General features: G+C 40.9%; 1 protein-coding gene across 1 annotated transcript; it reads right to left on the bottom strand.

Moving 5' to 3' along the window:
• Window positions 18,211-21,396, bottom strand: LOC109720022 (non-specific lipid-transfer protein-like). Its single transcript, XM_020246882.1, has 2 exons — window positions 20,937-21,396; window positions 18,211-18,485 (listed from the first exon to the last, which is right to left on the bottom strand). The coding sequence occupies exons 1-2, from the start codon at window positions 21,311-21,313 to the stop codon at window positions 18,476-18,478; spliced, it is 387 nt and encodes a 128-aa protein (XP_020102471.1). The 5' UTR covers window positions 21,314-21,396; the 3' UTR covers window positions 18,211-18,475.

Raw genomic sequence — 21,777 nt, 5'->3', positions numbered from 1 at the left:
TTCGAATACCTTGTCTCTAGCTATCACTCCGGAAAGGAAGGAGAGAACTCAAGAGGGCGAAGGAAGCAACAAAACCACTTTGATTTTTTGGATCCAAACGAGCCGTGCCGGGCCTCGATTCAATTCAGAAAGATGAAGGGACACAGGTTCCTAATTCCCCAGCATTAGAGCATTCGGTCGTTCCAAGACACGTATGTTTGGGCTTCTGTAGGCCCGAAGCCTTTTCGTTTGCAGCACATGTGGGTCTCAACATGGCCTGCATCACAACAAAACAGGTGGGGGAAGGAGGGAGCAGTAGAGGCGCGCACGGGTGCGTGCGTGCTTGTATGTGACTTGAGCCTGCTCAGTTGATCTCGGCCAAAGCTAGCTAGCTAGCTCGAGAATTAAAAGTCAAAGAATACACAATAATTTATTTATCGTGTTTAAATAAACTAAATAAATAACTGTGTTCGACTTACCTTTCTATCATGGTGCTCTTGCGGCAAGAAGAGGATTATTTTCGCAAATAAATATTTGCATGGCCATTTGACTGGAAAGAAAAATGGGGAGGGACACTAATAACTACAAAGAAATCCCCCAATTTTCAGTTTGGAATCCAAAACCTTTATTTAATTTAAAACGAGAAGAAGAAAAACAGGAAATATAGAGTGTGGGAACCTTGAAGCCCGTTCAGAATATGGGCCTTACTGAAAAGCCCGTTAAACTTCGTTCGGAACAAATGTTGTGAAACTCAGGAGCTCTTCACATTGTATGTGAGATCCCTGTTCGAAAAAAGAATGTTAATTAAATTAGTACTAGGGGTGAAAATAGTATTTAAAAAATATTGGATGACTTTCTGATGAATTATTAATCTCAGGGGCATTATTGTTACTCTCCACTTTAAAGGGGTGCTCATAAAATTATGATCCGACCAGTCGGATCGATAGCATTCCAAATAACAACCAACTACCTTAGATAAATAGATATTGCATACGCGAAAGAGATTATATTTTTGTAAAGATTCGTGTATGCTGCTTTCCTCCTATAGCTGCTATTTAAGAAGAACCAAAATTATCACTTTTTTTAATTGGAATTGATCACTAGAAATATTTCGTAACTCATATGTCAATTTTGAAAAGTTTCTAACTTTTTATCCTCTGATTTATATCTTTTTTTGCTCCTGTTTTTAAGGAGGAAAGAAACCTCCATTAAGTAAAATAATGTGCAAAAAATACGAAGTTTGGATTTCAGTTAAAAAAGTCATCACGAAGACGAAAGAAAATTAAGCAAAATGAGGAAAAAGAAAAGGCAAAATGACAAGAAAATGTGATCAAAACAGAAAATTTTCTCCAAGGTGAAATTCTTGGAGGCACTTCAGTCCCTCTTAGGGCGTACGCTGGCAAGTGAGTGAGGTGGCTCGTGTTTGATTCGCGTTCGGCTCGACATTCGGCTCGTTTGAGCATGACTGGAAATTAAATGAGCGGAACTTGAACAGTAAAGAAAAACTCAAAATTTATTTCAAGTCAAACTTCAGTATTATTGGGTTTGCTCGAATTAAGCTCGAAAAGTTCAAATATATATATATATATAGTTGGGTTGGTATACTATCGGTAGCACGGAGACCTCCGTTCTACCAAGTTGTTTTCAATGATGCGGCTTCAAAATCGATGATCGGCTCCGTTAAACTTGATCTACACTATTGAAAGTATTTGAAAACTAAATTTCATAAAGTTTTGGCATCATTTATCTATCGAACGAGTAATCTAAAAATGAACGGCTGAAAATTAAAATCTCCTAAAAAATAATGACAAAAGACTTAAATTTAAGATCAGAAGTATTGGTCTTACTCTAAATAGTGAAAAAAAAAAAATAAAAATTTTATCAGATTTGGATTGTTTTATCAAATTTATAAAAATTTTATGCTTGTTTTGGGCGCTTGCCCTAACTTTCAAGTGCCCGAAGGCATCGTAGCTGCGTCAAGTCGTGAATCCAGGTGCCTGCTTATTCTTGCCTGAAATATGTTTCAGGCAACCGCAGGGGAATTCGAGCACCTGCATGTTTATTTAACACCTCGTGCACCCGAGCTCTCGGTTTCGAATTCCGAAAATGGTTCGGGAGCCCTCAACTATGATCCGAAAATATTTTGGGCACCCAAAATCTGGACTTTTCACCAGCTTTGCTCTCTGGAAGAGCCATCCAATTGTTCGGGGAGTTCTATTAGGCCGCCCAAAACCATTTCAAGCACTTGAACTCCTGTTTCGACATGAATTGATTTTAATTTAATTCAAACTCAGTTTAGGCTCCTTCAAATTTATTTTAATCATGTCTAGTATAACATAATCCGCGCTTTCTCAATTAGACTAAAATTCGATACATCACATGGAATAGCTAGATCAGTGTGGATTGGTCCAGGACAAAGCATTCTTTTTGTATAATTAAAACATGTAATATTTTGGAGAGTAATAGATTGTAAACTCAAAAGAGAGTTGTAATTGTGATGGTATTAACATAGAAGCTTTAATTACTCTGATGCTCTTTGTACCCTTATCGTGTATATGTTGTACAGGTTGGTGTAGGTTTTCACTTTGTGCGGGTAGGGGGAAATTTTGTCTGTTCAGTGGGCCTATTGTATGTTCCCGAGCATATTCAAATTGCGGGACTCGAGGCATGATATAGGTACTGTTAGGATTCGTCCATATTGGGACTAATCTAAAATATTTCTAATCCATATGGGATAGAAAATAAATATTTATAATTATCTGTTATATTCTTAGTCCATATGGGATAAAAAATAAATCTAACAGATAAACCCTAATTTGTTTAAATCTCTATCTATGTGAGATTTAGAATATGATTAGGATTAATGTCCCCCTTATGGCCTATAAATATATGAGGTATTGACTACATATGAAAAGCGAAAAAAATAAAATAAGAATCACCTCTCCACAAATATTCTCTCTCTCTTGGGTTCGCTCTAAGGCACCATCATAAACCCTAGGGATTTGGGCGGTGTGCGGCGATCGATTCTAGTAGCCGGATTGAAACGAGTAAGAACTGTTGGCCTAGTGGCCCTAATCGTCTATTAGATTTTGATGATAACAAATAATCACGATTATTGGACTAATTATTTATCTTGAGTCTTGTGTTTTAGATCTCTCTATCTTCAAAAAGGATTCAAGATGGGCAGTATTCTAGCACCAAGCTTCACCACTTGAAGCTGTGTTTGCTTCTTTTGTCAAATAGACAAACTCACTCTCTCCATTCTTAATTTGATTAATATTATGCTTTATGATTAGAGTGAGAAACTTTGAGCTAAAACTATTCATCTTATCACCTTATAGATCACTTAAACAAATTTCTAAATTTATGATTAAGTGAAAAGGATTTTTAAATATTCGAAAATTGCTCAAATTCTGTGTTCTGTAAAGTTGCGATTTCTGGACCCTGTTCTGGGCGCCCTAAAGTGGATCCGAATCTTTTGAGACCTTTTGGATCCTGCCTGTTTGCTGTTCGGGTGATCCAGAAACACCAAGACTATTTGACTTGACAGGTTGCGACAACAGGCGGCGCAAAATCTGGGCGCCCAGATTTTATGGAAGCAGCGGCGCACGCAATCTGGGCTGTCTGGCAAGAAAGTCAGCACGACTTTCTGGGCGCCCACAACTTTTGACGACTCGAATCCAGAAAAACGGCGCATGTCAGAAAAGTTGTCCCTCGAGATCTGGGCGCCCACAACTTTCTGACGGCCCAAATCCAGAGGAAGCGGCGCCTGTCAGAAAAGCTGTTCCTCGTGTTCTGTGCGCCCACAACTTTTGACGGCCCAGAACTTACGAAGTCAAGAAAAGCTGCGCGTGTCAGAAAAGCTGTTCCTCGAGATCTGGGCGCCCACAAATTTTTGACGGCCCAAACATACAAAGTCAAGAAAAGCGGCGCACGTGGTCCGACAGGCAGCTGGCGTGCACAAACTTCTGGGCGCCCGGAAACAGTTTTAGGGCGCCCGAAAGTACAACTGACAGATCTGTCCGAGGCTATAAATAGATGGTATTGAGGCCTCACTCTGCAGCAACTTGATAGTTCATTTGAGCATAAAAACTTCAGTGATCTTAATACTCTTAGCTCTCAATTCTCTCTCTAAACTTGAGTGAAACTTGTAGTGAGATTTAATCTTGTAAAAAGAGAGAAAAGCAAATTCTTGAAGCTTGAAAGAAGAAGGAGTTGATGTGAAGGCTTGGTGCTTGCCCGCAAAAGCATCATCTAGTGGAGATCCAACATTCTCGAGTGTTGAGAAGTTGGAGGGGACGTAGGCAAAGTGCCGAACCTCGAAACAAATTGATCTTGTGCTTTTCGAGTTTGCATTTCTTTTATTTGCATCGGTTTTTTAATTTGCTTGATTATTTGGATTTTTATTTTAGAAACCTAATTCACCCCCCCTCTTAGGTTGCCATTTTGATCCTCAAGAACAACGTACAACAAATTGAGACAGGACATTGGCGGATCAACGAGTTTGTAAAACAAGACGAGATTCGATCCTGATAATCGTAATACATTCCGCAACAAAAAAGGTATGTAAAAATCTATGTGATTTTGCCGAACTATTTATTTAGATATTTAATTATTTTATCCAACAGGTACAAATACCTTTTAACTACTGATATGAGATGTTTCCTAGTTTAACAAGGTAGAAGAATCGAAATCAGTTGAAGTCGTGATAGAAAATTTTATTTACTATATAGATCAAGCTCAGTAATTCTAAACATCATCCATTCCAATTTTGAGCTGGATCTGGACTTTTGTCACCCTTGTATGCTCTCCTTACTTTACTTCTTTAATAACTACAAATATAATTATTTTTAGTCTTGCTGATTGCACCTTTAGCCCCCAAACTATTGGCTAAATTTTACTACGGGCTCAAATATTTTTGTTTGGCATTAAAGGACCAAACTCGTTTCTCAAAAAGAAAAATCATCTTGATTCCTACTGATCATATTTACTAATCAAGGGCAAATTATTGCCTACACCAGTGCATTTGCACGTTTATGTACAATGCATTATTTACTTTTCTTTTTTCCGAGAGATAGGTAGCATGCTACCCGCTTCGTTTATTTTATTTAGAAATAAACTTAGCTGAGGATGTGAATCAACAAGAATTCGAACTTAGGACCTCAGGTATCAATCACCAAACTTTTTGTCACTTGCGCTAGGAACGGTTGGTCATTATTTACTTTTTTTGACATACTCATATTTTAGTCCCGACATTCATTTAGTTACAATATTTTCACTTTTTAGAAATGGGACAACTATATTGAAACTATGGTATTGATGAATGACCTATGAAATCCTAGTGCATAGAAATACAAATAAACTAGGTGTAAGCAACAATTCATAGTTTTAGGTTGGGAATTAATTTAGTTATTAAAGCTTGGGCCATATACTAATTTAGCCCCACTCTTTAAGATTTTATAATTAAAGACCTACAATTATTAAGTGTAATAATCTAATCCCATTTATTACTTTTGGCTATTAAATTAAATGTACTTGACAAATAACTGTTGATACTTGATAGTAGCATTCAACATCATCTCAAAATTTAATTACTATGAATTCCTTTTAATCAACTAACAAATCTTACGCAAATTATGATAATTAATTTGAGAGAAATGATTCGGTACTTTTTTTAAAAAAAAAATAAAAAAGATCTTAACCGTTGATTAATAGAGGGTAAAAATGTAATTTTAATACTTAGCAGGTAAAAAGATTATTTTATTCAAGGTTAGTTTGGTAATTAAACAATACAACATTTAAAGAAACTTTCAATTGAGGTCCTAAATTTACGCACTAATTAGCACTAATTTAGGAAATTAATTGATTAACCAAATTTATGCAATTATTAGGCATTAATTTAGACATCTACTTTAAATGTTTTAGTGTTTCTAAAATTATGCATTAATTTAAATTATAGAAATTTTAGAAATAGTTTTATTTCTAAATACGATGAATTTAAATTTTAAAAATTAAGTACTTAAAATTTAAAAGTGAAATTTAAATTAGAGGAATTTCATATTATCTCTATTCGGAAGTTTAAAATAATGTTTTAGAAACAATTATCTCTATTCCGAATAGAGATAATAGTTTTAAATTAGTGTTTCTAGTTAAAATAAAAAAATTTTGACAAATAAAGAGAAAACACTAAAACACTAAGTTAATGTTTCTAGTCAACATATTTAATATGTTTAAAAACATTTAAGAATTTTTTTAATTTAGATACTAATTCTTTATCACTATTTAAAAAATTTAATGTAGATAGTTGATTAGAAATATAGGGTAAGGATATAATTCAAATTTATTTTTATAATATAATTGTATAGACAAAATTAATTCAAGATTTGAGATAATGCTACACACATTTTTCATCGGAATATTGTTTTCTAATCTATCAGCCATCGCAAATTTCAACAAGCTATTACTATAAAAAATTCTCAGATCGAACTAGAAAAAAATTAACTAACAAATTAAATCACAAAATAATCTAAATTTTATTCTTATTTTATTAAAAAAAGATTTAAAAAGCAATAGGTATGGAAAGAAATTTAAATACATAGTTTCTTAAAATTAAACTTTCTTGCAATATTAAACAAATAATTAAACAAAGAGAAAAGAAAAATTAAAAGATCATATTGTCAAATTATTTGAAATATTCCTTATATGAAATGCCAAATTATAAAAGAAAAGATAGAGAGAGAAAAAGGAAAAAAAAATAGAAAATAAAAAATTTGAAAACATAGTAGATGTAAAATGACCAAATTGCTTATGTATTAAAAGACAAAAATACCTTTTTTTGAGGTACCTGGTAACCGGTACCTCTCCCAAAGTAACCTGCTATTGCAGGTCACTATTTTAAAAAAACTAAATCTGAGCCGTTGAATATGCGTGAATAAACGGTAATAAAACAAAAAAAGTATAGAAGCATTACTCTTAATTTGATTGTCAGAATCTTGATAGTATAGCATTTCTCCTGCGATCCATTCGTGCAAAAATTCTTAATTTAAATATTAGCTTCAACAATAAGGTAAAATTATATCAAGACTATAAAAATCTAGCTTACAAACACAAATAACTTTTGGGCCCAAACCATCAGTTTAGAATGTTTAAATCTAGTTATTAATTTCAGTGTGTCCGTCAAATATATAAGCCTCCTCACACTTTTCTACATTATTTAATGTGAAACTATTGCGGTGTTACATACTTTTTCTATTTTAGATGATGACATCCTCCTTACTCCAATCACACACATAATCTAAGACATTCAGGCGATGTGAGCTCTATTTCATATTTTCAGCTCGTAAACTGACTTTGATGCTGATTCTGATACCAACTGTAATAATATATATGATCCGTTAATACTAATAACTCATTAAGCTCTAAACAATCAGCCTAAAATATTTAATCCAGATTTTTAATTCTAGTGTGCCCGCCACATGTAAGATCTCACGCACTCCAATCGGGCCGTTTTGAGATGCCGTTTTAAAATTCCCCCCTCAGCTACATGCCGGTTTCGAAATGCCCCCCAATATATACTTTTTAAATTTATTTACTCCCTCTCAACTTAAGATTCTTTCGCAAATGAGTTTTTTTTTTAACTAAATTAAAATTTTCATTTAACTTATGAGTGAGGGATCTCAATGAAAAAAAGAAAAGAAAAAAGAACTATATACAAAAATCCAAATTAAAAAAAAAAATCTAAAAGCTTAAGAGTCTTAACGAAATAATCTAAAGGGATTTATTCAAAATAATCTATATGTGAAGGATCTTGTCACGCCCCGAGACCGCTACCAATTTGGTCCGGTCCGGGCGCGTCGAACAGACGCCGAACGGACAGGACCTCCCCTGTCCGTCCAAGGCTAACCAACAGATCATGTATAAGAATTTACCCAGGGATCAATTCATAAATACACGATCACAAGGAGCACCACCAGTGCTAACAAACATGAACAAGATACAAGTATGGAAATATACAAGTACATAAAGAGAGAAGCTCTATCTATTACATTCATTCAACTTAATACATATGATTCCATCTTTTATATTCTTCCAAAATATAAATACAAGCACGCTCAAACCTCACCCTATATATCGTCTACTCTCAAACATAGATACAAGGTAGAACTAATGCAAAAAGGTAGGTAACTAATGCAACTAGGGCGTTAGGCCTTTACCGCGATCCTCACGCTCGCCCGGGAAGCTCGAACTCGGACCTGAAAAGAGTGGGGTGAGAACTATCTTCCATAGTTCCCAGTAGGTTCGGCCGCCGACTCCGCCGGTCTCCCCACTAGGTCCAAGTGGGCACGAGTAGATAAACAGATAGATAGATATGAAAAGCTGTAGAAGCAGATAGTAAAACTACGCTACTGTGCCCGAATCATGGATATGATGGATGCATGCACAATGAAATAGATAATCGACTAGCTCTTCATATGTCCAAGAAGTAAAGCTATTTACTCGTTCATTAACCTCGTGGCTCATTCAAGGATTCCGCCTACTACTCATATAGCCATCTCGATACTACGAATCCGAGACCGTCTGCGGGACCCCACATAGGCTATCCCTCGGGACCCCAAATAGGCTATCCCTATCCCACGGGACCCCACATAGGCTATCCCTCGTGACCGACTCCGAAGCGCACTACTTGTGTGGAGCGACCATCATAAGTTGGGAGCAGACAATGAGTATGATTCAATTCTCCCACCTCAAGGGTGCCCTATCCTCTAGGGTTACTGTCACCATAGTCAATGAGTTTCATATATGCTACAACTCATACATGCCACTCGTTTTTTGCTTATTAACAACTAGATGCCACTTGTTCTTTTGTTTACTAACAGCTAGGTACCATTCGTTCTTTTGTTTTAACCCTTGCATCATTCTTTCATCGCCGCACTATAGGATTATAAGTCTCGACCCAATCCTCATCAATCCCCTATATCCAGCAATTCATACATAATATAGCATCAAATGGGAAAGCATAAGGAAAGACAATGCACACTATCCTATAATGCATGTGAACTCAGGATGCAAGATCTCAAAATACTAAGACATAAAAGGGAGCCCGATTGCTTCGGGATGGACACCACCCACCTCTTGGTGATGCCGCGACAGTGGAAAACTCGACGCTGCGGTCTTTGCACGTCGCTTCGATTCCTCGGGGCAAAGCGAGCCCTCAAGTATCTGATTCGGCGATTTCTCCGCACCCGCTCGTCGGATCGATAAACCGTCTTCGCCGACGCGTTCCAAGACCTAGCAATTAGGTTTGCGACCTATTAAAATAGATCAAAACCCCAGATTTCCAAAAATCCCAAATCCGTGCCCTAGAACGGCAACGAGGGAGAAATCCGTGGTGCGAGCTTCAAATTCGAGCTCGAACCTTCTCCTTAGCCTCAATAGGTTCTATTCGAGCCGTTTCTAAACCATAAAAACCCCAAACCCTAAAAACACCATTAGAGGATTTAGAGCTTACCTCTATTTAAAGCTCCAAGCTTGCTCTAGCTTGAAGGAGAGAGGGAAGAAGATCTTCTTCTTCTTCTTCTTGGACTTCTCCTTCCACTTCTTCTTCTTTTCTTTCCTCTCCTTCCTCTCCTTTTTCTTCTCCTTCTTTTTCTTTCTAGAGAGAGAGAGAGGGAAAGAGTGTGAGAGGTTAGAGAGCAAATGAGAGAGAGAAGAGATCCCCCAGCCTCTATTAAAGGCCATTTTGCAAATAGCCCTCTCAACTTTTCATCCTCTGAACCAGCCTTCTCTGGGCATTTTCGCAGTGAGGGACCGGTCACTGCTCGGGGAGACCGGTCCTCGAGAGCACCCATCTCGGGCAGAGGGGATTTCGCGTTCGAGAACCAGTCCTTGCCTGAGAGACCGGTCCCCGGGAGACCGGTCCTTATCCGAGAGACCGGTTCCCGAGAGTTAGATTTTCGGGACTTAGCCAAATTTCGGCTGTTTTTCGCTGGGCCAACGTTCGGGGATCGGTCCTTCACTGCCAGGGACCGGTCTCATCAGAGACCCCCGCAGCCCAGCCTGATGGGACTGGTCCTTTCCTGCCAGGGACTGGTCCCCGAGAGCATTTATGCTCTAGTGCAGATTTTGCACTGGTGCTCTCGTGGACCTTTCCTTAATGCACTTTATGTATTATAATCACCTTCGGACTTTCCGAAGCTTACACACTCGTCAAATAGTCGATTCCAATCGAAGTCTAATCCTCGGGTTTCGAGGATTCACTTCCTTACATCCTCCCTACCTTAAAAGAGTTTCGTCCTCGAAACGAACTCAATACTACAAAGCTTTATTAGAATCTTAAATTCTAGACTCATACCTTGATTTACTCCTCGAACAAGTGAGGGTGATTCACTTTCATTGCCCCCTCGAGCTCCCAGGTGGCTTCGCGATCGTCATGATTGCTCCACCGAACTCGGACATAAGGAATTTCTCGATTCCTTAACTTGCGCAGTTCACGAGCAGTAATTGCCACCGGGAATTCCTCGTAGCTCAGGTCCTCCTGAAGTTCCGGCAGTTCATATAACATCGCGTGCTCGGGATCAGGAACGTATTTGCGAAGATTGGAGACGTGGAATACGTTGTGCACATCCGTAAGCTTCGGCGGCAATGCGAGTCGATAAGCCACCGTCCCAATCCGCTCGAAGATTTCATAGGGGCTAATATATCGGGGGCTCAGCTTGCCCCGAACGCCAAATCGCCTGACGCCCCTCATAGGCGAGACCTTCAAGAAAGCGCGGTCGCCCACCGCGAACTCCAAATCTTGCCGGCGCCTATTCGCATAACTCTGCTGTCGAGATTGCGCTGTGAGTAACCTTTTGCGGGCAAGGCGGACTTTCTCTTCCGCCTTTCGCAACACATCAGGGCCGAATTCCGTGCGCTCGCCCACATCGCTCCAATAAATGGGAGATCGGCAGTTCCGCCCATAAAGAGCCTCGAATGGTGCCATCTCGACGCTAGCATGATAACTGTTATTGTAGGCGAACTCGGCCATTGGCAAATACTTACACCAGCCTCCCTTGTAGTCGATGACACAAGCTCGCAACATATCCTCTAGAGTCTGAATAGTCCTCTCAGTTTGTCCGTCTGTCTGGGAATGAAATGCAGTGCTGAAATCAAGCCGTGTGCCAAGGGCCTCCTGCAGGCTTTTCCAGAAATGTGAAGTGAACTTGGGGTCTCTGTCTGACACAATCGATTTCGGTACCCCGTGTAGCCTCACTACCTCGTCAAGGTATACCTGCGCTAATTTATCCCCCGCCCAGGTGGTGTGGATCGGCAAAAAGTGCGCTGACTTTGTCAAGCGGTCCACAATCACCCAGATCGCGTCGTGGCCCCCTGTCGAGCGAGGTAAGCCAACGATGAAGTCCATAGATATATCCTCCCATTTACAGACGGGAATAGGTAGGCTTTGAAGCTTCCCCGCCGGAAATCGGCGCTCCGCTTTTACTTGCTGACAAGTCAAACACTTCTCCACGAAGCGCCCAATATCAACCTTCATCCTCGGCCACCAATAGAGTGCTTTCAACTCATGATACATCTTGGTGCCGCCCGGGTGATCCGCGTATGGAGACTGGTGGGCTTCTTGCAAAATTAGCTCACGAAGCTCTTCACTTTTTGGCACGCACCACCGGTTTCGAAACCGAAGCGCGCCACCGGCGTCCACACTGAAGTCGCCACCTCGTCCTTCCTCGATGTTGCTCCGCGCCTTTTGGAGACTCGGATCTGCAGGTTGCAATTTCTTGATCCTCTCCAATAAGGTCGGTTGAATGACGAGTGCCATCAACTGAGTCGGGACCTCAGGAGCGACCACTTCAAGGTCCAATCGCTCCATATCCAGCCATAGGGGTGTTTGCTGGGTAACATCAAAAGCGAGGTTCTTCGCCGACTTCCTGCTAAGCGCATCCGCGACCACATTTGCTTTGCCGGGGTGGTATAGAATGTCGACATCGCAATCCTTTAATAGCTCTAGCCACCGCCTCTGCTGCATGTTTAACTCCTTCTGGGTAAATAAATACTTCAGACTTTTGTGGTCGGTGTAGATCTCGCAGTGCGCACCATATAGGTAGTGTCTCCACAGCTTCAGCGCAAAGATCACCGCCGCCAACTCCAAGTCATGAATGGGGTAATTCTTCTCGTAGTCCTTTAGCTGACGGGATGCATAGGCTATCACTCTCCCGCCCTGCATCAGGACACACCCCAAGCCCAGATAGGATGCATCACTATAGACCACAAAGTCCTCGCCCTGCACCGGTAAGGCGAGTATCGGAGCCGACGTCAATCTTTTCTTCAACTCGTTAAAGCTTTGGTCACACTCGTTGTTCCAAATAAACTTGACGCCTTTCTGAGTCAGACCGGTAAGCGGAGTCACAATCTTCGAAAAGCCCTCCACAAACCGCCGATAATAGCCCGCTAAGCCTATAAAGCTTCGGACCTCCGTGACGTTTGTCGGGCGTGGCCACTTCTTGACCGCTTCGACTTTCCTCGAGTCAACCGAAACACCGCCCTCGGAAATCACATGCCCTAAGAAGGCAACCTCTCGAAGCCAGAAGTTATATTTCTTTAGCTTTGCGACTAGCTTCTCCTCCCGAAGGATTTGAAGCACTATCCGCAAATGCTCCGTGTGCTCCTCGTCGCTCCGCGAATAGACCAAGATGTTGTCTATGAAGACCACGACAAATCGGTCCAAGCACGCTTTGAACACACAGTTCATTAGATCCATGAACGCTGCCGGGGCATTAGTGAGCCCGAAAGGCATAACTGTGTACTCATAGTGCCCATAACGTTTGCGAAACGCGGTCTTCTGGACATCCTCCGACTTGATCTTCAGCTGATGATAGTCGGACTGTAGGTCTATCTTCGAGTACACTCGTGACCCCTGTAACTGATCAAATAAGTCGTCGATTCGGGGCAACGGGTACTTGTTCTTTATTGTGACTTTATTCAACTCTCGATAATCCACGCAGAGTCGAAACGAGCTATCCTTCTTGCGCACGAACAACACCGGGGCTCCCCACGGCAATACACTCGGTCTGATAAAACCCTTGTCAAGAAGATCTTGTAACTGATCCCTTAGTTCCCTCAGCTCTGCCGGCGCCATACGATATGGGGCCTTTGAGATCGGCGCCGTCCCGAGAACCAAGTCTATAACGAACTCGATCTCCCGATCCGGCGGCATCCCCGGTAACTCCATGGGAAATACGTCATGAAATTCCCGTACCACCGACAATTCTTCTAAATTCGGAGCCACTCGGTCCACTTCCATGACGGTCGCCAAGAACGCTACGCAACCGCCGTTGACTAACTTCCTAGCTCTCGTCGCTGATACCGTCGCGACGAAGCAAGAACTCCGACAAGCTCGATAAACGAACTCCTTCTGTCCTGACTCTCGAAAGGTGATCAATTTATTCTTACAATCGATCGTTGCGTAATACTTCGAGAGCTAGTCCATGCCCAAAATGACGTCATACGCCTCCAATTTAGTGAGTTCCAACATCCGGATGGGCATTATCCAATCACCTACTTGTACTGGGCACGACGAACACTCCGTGTAGGTATTGAATGACGACTCAGGACCCTCGACGCGCCATTTGCCACTTGCTTCCGTGGGTATGTCATGCATGCGTGCAAATGCTCTACTAATAAATGAGTGCGTGGCACCTATATTGAACATAGCCCTGGAGCGAACTCCATTGATTAGAACCATACCCGCCACAACGTCAGGCTCTTCGGCTTGGGCAGGCTCCTCGGCTTGGGCCTGAGCGGCGAATACTCGTTCGCTCGGCGCTGGTCGACTCACCTCCGGCTGACTCGGCGTCAGTGCGCGCCCTGCTGACACAGGGACATAAGGGGCCCCTCCATGATAAGGCTGGGGTGCTGGAGTCGACGCGACTGATGGAGTAAATGAGGCCCTTGCCGGACAGTCGCGGCTAATATGTCCTTCCTGTCCACAATTAAAGCACCTACCCTGTCGTTGTCTACACTGTGGCGCTCGATGGCCCCCAACACCGCAGATAGCACATCGCTGCGGCCCACAGCCCCACGACTGCGACCGCGGATACTTCGGGGGTCTCTTGGAGCTCGACTGGCCCCCCGAACCACCGCCCGATCGCCTTCTCCCCTTGTCTTGGGATCCAGTCAACAACTCACATTCCTCCCGCACGTGGGCATCTCCATGCTCTGCCTATAGCGCCCTATCAAACACCTCGGCGAAAGTCGTGAGCTTGAACAACTGCATTGCCCGATATATCCACGGCTGAAGTCCCCGCAAGAACCATTCGGCCCTGTCCCCGTCATCCTTGACCACGTCTGGGACACAGTCTATGATATGGGAGAACTCCTGCTCGTAGTCCGCCACGGAACGATCCCCCTGTCTCAACTTGCGAAACTTCTCCTTTAGTTTTCACTTCTCGGTGTCGGGAAAGTAATTTCCAAATATTTCTCTCTTGAACTCCTCCCAAAGCATTGGTGGAAGGTCAGAGGGTCGATCCCGCTTCAACCGCTTCCACCACACCTTCGCCGCCTTGTCGAGGCAATGGGTGGCAAGGGGCACCTTATCCTTCTCCGGGGTGTATAGGTCCTCGAAGAGGGTCTCCATAGAGTCAATCCAGGACTCCACCACCGACGGCTCCACTCTCCCCCCTTCAAAGGTTGGTGGTTTAAATTTCATGAACTTCATTAGAGCCGTCAGCGCACGCTCCCGCTCCACTACGTCGGTCGTCGTATCGAGTGTCGCCGAACCCGAAGCTGTCGGGGGTGCACTCGTTGGTGGGGGAACTGCCGCCAGCGGAACCGCCGCTATGCCCTCACCCTCAGCCGCTTGAGGCACACGTGTCGAAGGTGCGGGCGGATCGCGGTCTCCTGTCGCTGTCGCGGCCGCCGCCGCTTGCTGCTCCACGAAGCCCTGGAGTTGCTTGAACCGAGCCTCCTGGCGCTGCATCGTGCCCAACATTGCAGCGACCTGCTCCCGCAGTTCCTGCATTTCCTCCGATCTAGGCTGCTCGGGCTCCGCAGAAGGCGGTACCGGAGCAGACCTACGCACGTATCGTCTTCGGGACATTTGCTCCAGAAAAGCAACAACTCGGTTAGTTATCTTAATCCGATAACTTCTCAACGTTCACGAAATTAAACGACTCGACAACGAAATCGGGCGGAAGCACACAAGTGCTCTAGTGCTAGACTCTTAGTGTTGCGTTGTCGGCCGCCGACACAACCACCATGAGCCAAGAAACTAGTGTCACTTGAATCCGTCTCTATTCACAGCTAGAGACATAACATCAACTGCGACCCAATCGATCAACTTCCGCCATCGCCATGGTTCATGTTCACTCACGCCCCTATAATCTTAGGGTTTACCAACCTAGGGTCTCCTAGGTCATCCTAGACTCTCTCTTTGCTTGCTCTTGTGCTCTGATACCACTTTATCTGTTACGTCCCAAGACCGCTACTAATTTGGTCCGGTCTGGGCGCGTCGAACAGACGCCGAACGGACAGGACCTCCCCTGTACGCCCAAAACTAACCAACAGATCATGTATAAGAATTTACCCAGGGATCAATTCATAAATACACGATCACAAGGAGCACCACCAGTGCTAACAAACATGAGCAAGATACAAGTATGGAAATATACAAGTACATAAAGAGAGAAGGCTCTATCTATTACATTCATTCAACTTAATACATATGATTCCATCTTTTACATTCTTCCAAAATATAAATACAAGCACGCTCAAACCTCACCCTATACATCGTTTACTCTCAAACATAGATACAAGGTAGAACTAATGCAAAAAGGTAGGTAACTAATGTAACTAGGGCGCTAGGTCCTTACCGCGATCCTCACGCTCGCCTGAGAAGCTCGAACTCGGACCTGAAAAGAGTGGGGTGAGAACTATCTTCCATAGTTCCCAGTAGGTTCGGCCGCCGACTCCGCCGGTCTCCCCACTAGGTCCAAGTGGGCATGAGTAGATAAACAGATAGATAGATATGAAAAGCTGTAGAAGCAGATAGTAAAACTACGCTACTGTGCCCAAATCATGTATATGATGGATGCATGCACAATGAAATAGATAATCGACTAGCTCTTCATATGTCCAAGAAGTAAAGCTATTTACTCGTTCATTAACCTCGTGGCTCATTCAAGGATTCCGCCTACTACTCATATAGCCATCTCGATACTACGAATCCGAGACCGTCTGCGGGACCCCAAATAGGCTATCCCTATCCCACGGGACCCCACATAGGCTATCCCTCGTGACCGACTCCGGAGTGCACTACTTGTGTGGAGCGACCATCACAAGTTGGGAGCAGACAATGAGTATGATCCAATTCTCCCACCTCAAGGGTGCCCTATCCTCTAGGGTTACTGTCACCATAGTTAATGGGTTTCATATATGCTACAACTCATACATCCCACTCGTTCTTTGTTTATTAACAACTAGATGCCACTCGTTCTTTTGTTTACTAACAACTAGGTACCATTCGTTCTTTTGTTTTAACCCTTGCATCATTCTTTCATCGCCGCACTATAGGATTATAAGTCTCGACCCAATCCTCATCAATCCCCTATATCCAGCAATTCATACATAATATAGCATCAAATGGGAAAGCATAAGGAAAGGCAATGCACACTATCCTATAATGCATGTGAACACAGGATGCAAGATCTCAAAATACTAAGACATAAAAGGGAGCCCGATTGCTTCGGGATGGACACCACCCACCTCTTGGTGATGCCGCGACGGTAGAAAACTCGACGCTGCGGTCTTTGCACGTCGCTTCGATTCCTCGGGGCAAAGCGAGCCCTCAAGTATCTGATTCGGCGATTTCTCCGCACCCGCTCGTCGGATCGATAAACCGTCTTCGCCGACGCGTTCCAAGACCTAGCAATTAGGTTTGCGACCTATTAAAATAGATCAAAACCCCAGATTTCCAAAAATCCCAAATCCGTGCCCTAAAACGGCAACGAGGGAGAAATCCGTGGTGCGAGCTTCAAATTCGAGCTCGAACCTTCTCCTTAGCCTCAATAGGTTCTATTCGAGCCGTTTCTAAACCATAAAAACCCCAAACCCTAAAAACACCATTAGAGGATTTAGAGCTTACCTCTATTTAAAGCTCCAAGCTTGCTCTAGCTTGAAGGAGAGAGGGAAGAAGATCTTCTTCTTCTTCTTCTTGGACTTCTCCTTCCACTTCTTCTTCTTTTCTTTCCTCTCCTTCCTCTCCTTCTTCTTCTCCTTCTTTTTCTTTCTAGAGAGAGAGAGAGGGAAAGAGTGTGAGAGGTTAGAGAGCAAATGAGAGAGAGAAGAGATCCCCCAGCCTCTATTAAAGGCCATTTTGCAAATAGCCCCCTCAACTTTTAATCCTCTGAACCAGCCCTCTCTGGGCATTTTCGCAGTGAGGGACCGGTCCCTGCTCGGGGAGACCGGTCCTCGAGAGCACCCATCTCGGGCAGAGGGGATTTCGCGTTCGGGAACAGGTCCTTGCCTGAGAGACCGGTCCCCGGGAGACCGGTCCTTGTCCGAGAGACCGGTTCCCGAGAGTTAGATTTTCGGGACTTAGCCAAATTTCGGCTGTTTTCGTTGGGCCAACGTTCGGGGATCGGTCCTTTACTGCCAGGGACCGGTCTCATCAGAGACTCCCGCAGCCCAGCCTGTTGGGACCGGTCCCTTCCTGCCAGGGACCGGTCCCCGAGAGCATTTCTGCTCGAGTGCAGATTTTGCACTGGTGCTCTCGTGGACCTTTCCTTAATGCACTTTATGCATTATAATCACCTTCGGACTTTCCGAAGCTTACATACTCGACAAATAGTCGATTCCAATCGAAGTCTAATCCTCGGGTTTCGAGGATTCACTTCCTTACATATCTCGATCCATACAATTTTATCTACAAATAATTAGAAGTAGAAATGTCCTTTTATCGCAGTTTCTTTCTAAAAAATTTAACGAAAGCTAATTAATGGGAGTTAACCACAGGACTTAATAATCGTGACAGCTTATAAGATTTGAAAGGATATTAGTAAAATTTTAAACGTGAGCTAGCCACAGGAGTAATAACCTTGATATATAAATAGTTTATAAGATTTTATAAGATATTAGTAAAATTTTAAACTTCTGAGGAGAGTATTGGAGATGTTTTCGGATTTCAGAGGAGTGCGTGCCCCTTTGAGGTAGGAGCAGCTAAACACACACAAAAATCAAATTAAATAAAAATAAAAATAATTAAAAAAAATGGATAGAAGGAACTTTCATAAAATTCCCTAATTTTGTTAAAACAGTCCAACGAAAGGTAAAGTAGAGAGACTATAGATATATAGAAGACGATGTCATGCTATAAAAGCAAGCCCATCGCTAATTATATCTCAAATACATTAATATATAATTGACACTGGATTACAAGTCATGATCCATGACTCCTTATTTCCTTGCTTTATTAATCGCCCTGATCCGAAGCGTCACCTTGCACAAACATTCAGGATATCCTGCACGCAAACCACAACCAAAAATATATTAGAAAAAAGAAAAAAAAAAAGAAGAGAGAGACCATACATGGAATATTCAAAAGGAGCAACTTTAAACAATTAAATACTACTTATGCATTTTATTATTCAAATTTTAATTTGTTGAATTTACTATTTAATTAGATTCTCAAATTTTACTTCGTTCCACTTAAGTCCTTAGGTATCGTTTGGTTCGGAAATAAACAAAAAATGGCTATTTCAGGGATAGGTATAAATTGACTTATAAGCGGAGTTTAGATCAATTTTGCGTTTGGATGAAAATTGAGTTATTCTTAGGAATAAGAAAAATAGCGTTTGGTTAGATAAAATGGAATAAAAATTAAAGTGAGTAGTTATAAATTAAAAATAATGATATTACCCTTCTTATTATATTTAAATTTGAATTTTTAAATTATATATATTTTTAAATTTTAAATTTTAACTTTTAAATTTCAAATTTTGAAATTAAAATTTTAATATTTAAAATCTCAAATTTTAAATTCAAAATTTTAAATTTTAAATTTTAAATTTTAAACGTTAAATTTAAAATCAAATTTAAATTTGAAAAATATAAAAATCAATTTTAAATTTGAAAAATATAAAATATAAATTTTAATTTTGAAAAATATAAAAGATAAAATTTTAAATTTCAAATTTGAAATTTAAAATCTCAAATTTTAAATTTTAAAAATTTAAAATATCAAATTTAAAATTTAAAATTTAAAATTTTGAAAATAAGAATAGGGGTGGGAACAATTAATAAAAATAATTTATTATAATAAATATATAAATTTGATAATAATAAATTTTTTAATAAATTTAAAATTTTTTTGTTATTAATAAATTTATAATTTTTAAAATTCTACTTAAACTTAAATTTAATAAAAATAATATTTTATAATATTTAAATATAATTTATTATAAAACTTATTATAATATTTAATTAAATCCTATCAACCCATTTTTATGCCATGAGCAATGCTAGATCTACAACCTCTCGCCCCTTTTTTACTGAAATATGAGGTCTTCAACCAATTTTATAATTGTAATCAGGTTGCGTTTGGTTGCAAGCTAGGATATCGCAGAACAAGAGGGATATCCTCCTTCGTTCATGAACAAATAGCATGGCAAAAATTACAAAAGTGTTGTTCCGGGCTTAACGGGCTATACGAAGACAACCTGTTAAGCTCAGTTCTACTTCTACCCCTTCTACGGAACACGACGGAACAAGAAAAATTTGCCCTTTTCACTTCCTAATTTGCCCATCTTCCTCTCTCATTGTGTCAAAAAAATAATTAAAAAATAAAATCTTGGTCCAGTAGCTTCTTATTGTTGTGTTGTATTATTGTGCTAATTTTAATTTATGCCTTATTGTTTTGCAATTTGATAAAAGAGACAAATTACGATAATCTATATCTTATAATTGATGTATATTTTGTTAATGTTAATACTCCATTTTAATCAATTTTGAATAAATTTTCACAAATGCTAAAATTGCATGCTATAAGTTAATTTTCCTACGGTGATTTATTTTACATAATAAATTTCCGAATTAATCTGCTCTTCTATATTTAAAATTATATAATTATATATAATGTTAATTCTTTGTCATATTATAAAATTAAAATTATATTTTTATATCTATATATAATTATCTCTTTTATATATTAATTTTATTTCTATTCTTATTCTATAAAATATTTAAGGGCAAAATTGTCATTCTACTTAATTTTATCAATCCAATAGCTTGTTCCAATATAAACATCCAAATACTATCAGGAATATTCTCGAGGAGCAAATAATTAACATCAAAACGCAAATTTATCATTATTCTAGCTTGTACTGGAAAATCACTTGTTCTCGGGAACAACAAAAGTTATCCCTCAGTATTTAGTTCTCGAATCAAACGCAGTCATATATAAGAATCGTAGATTTCACATTAGTCCTGTCACTCTTCTTATTAATACTAAAACTTCATAGTGGGATGATTTGATTGTATGAGGTTTTTAAACTCTAGGATGGATCATGGAGGGCTGTAAATTATAAGCCGCATTTTTGTTATGTCATTCATCTCTTAATTATTAGCTCCTTGATATTTTGATACCTAAAATATAATAAACTAATATTTGATGACCAAAATGTAAGCAGCAAATCAATATTGGTGTACTCTTCCTTTTCTCTCAAGTAGTTTTAATTAATTGTGTTCAAAGAGAGAGAGAACTACGTACGTACGTACATTCTGTAAGGAGTTCCTTAATTGTAAAAGATTATATACGGCGCGTATTAGATCTTGTTCTTTCAGTTTTAGATCATAGAAGTAATCAGTTTCTAAATTTAAAATTTACTTATTTTTGAAAATATTGGTCTAACGATTTTTTGTATTAAAAGTACAAGTTGAACCAACGAAGGACGGAAGGAGAGAGGTGTACGTACTGGTTGCAGTCGACGTTAGGGCTGACGGGTATGTTGAGTTGGAGATTGCAGGCTGACGGCAGCAGCTTTGCCCGCTCGGGCCGGACCCCAAAGGACTGCCCAGACTGCACCAGGCACTTGCAAAGCGCGCGGCGCTTCGCCACGGTGGTCGCCATCTGCTGCAGCCCCTGTGCGCTCTGGCAGCACCGTGCGCTCGGCTTCGCGGGCCCCGTGCCGACCAGGAACGACCCGCACGGGATCAGCTTGTTCACAGCGTCACTGCACGACACCCCGGAACCCGCAGCGGCGGCTTCGCGCACCACTGCCGCCAGCTGTATCAGCAGCAGCAGCAGCAGCAGCAGTGGTGCTGCGGCGGTGTAACTAGTGCGCTTGGCCATTGTTTGAGCTTAAAACTACGGCCGCTTCTTCTAAGGCTATTGCTACGGCGAGGAGTGAGTGATTATAATGATGAGAATGATGCGCATTGCGTGGAGTTATATATACGCGCGTGTTTGTACTGGAAGGATTGTCAAACGGGGTTGGTGTTGGAACTTAATGAGGTTGGTTACAACCTCTCCTATTTAGGTTTGCCGAGTTATATGGTGTATTAATTTAGTCGGTGTGCAAGGCTGCCACTTGCTGGAAAAGAAGCTCTCTTTCATTCTCTTTTGATGATTTTTCTTTTTTTTTTTCTTTTTTTTTTCTTTTTTTGTGTGTGTGCGCATACATTGCACCAAGATATATTAAATTTTCTCTTATTTTTGCATATATTAATTTATTTATTCACGTTTGTACGAAATAACTCTTTAATGCTTTCTAATTCTGGTTTAAAGAGTGTTTGAATCTGAGGCCATTGCCATGA

Source organism: Ananas comosus, linkage group 14, assembly GCF_001540865.1.
Source record: "Ananas comosus cultivar F153 linkage group 14, ASM154086v1, whole genome shotgun sequence".
Lineage (NCBI taxonomy): Eukaryota > Viridiplantae > Streptophyta > Magnoliopsida > Poales > Bromeliaceae > Ananas > Ananas comosus.
This window is presented reverse-complemented; position numbering and strand designations above follow the sequence as displayed.

What these genes read in the sequence shown, in the direction of transcription:
- LOC109720022 (XM_020246882.1), bottom strand. Translation starts at nt 21,313, where the DNA reads ATGGCCAAGCGCACTAGTTACACCGCCGCAGCACCACTGCTGCTGCTG.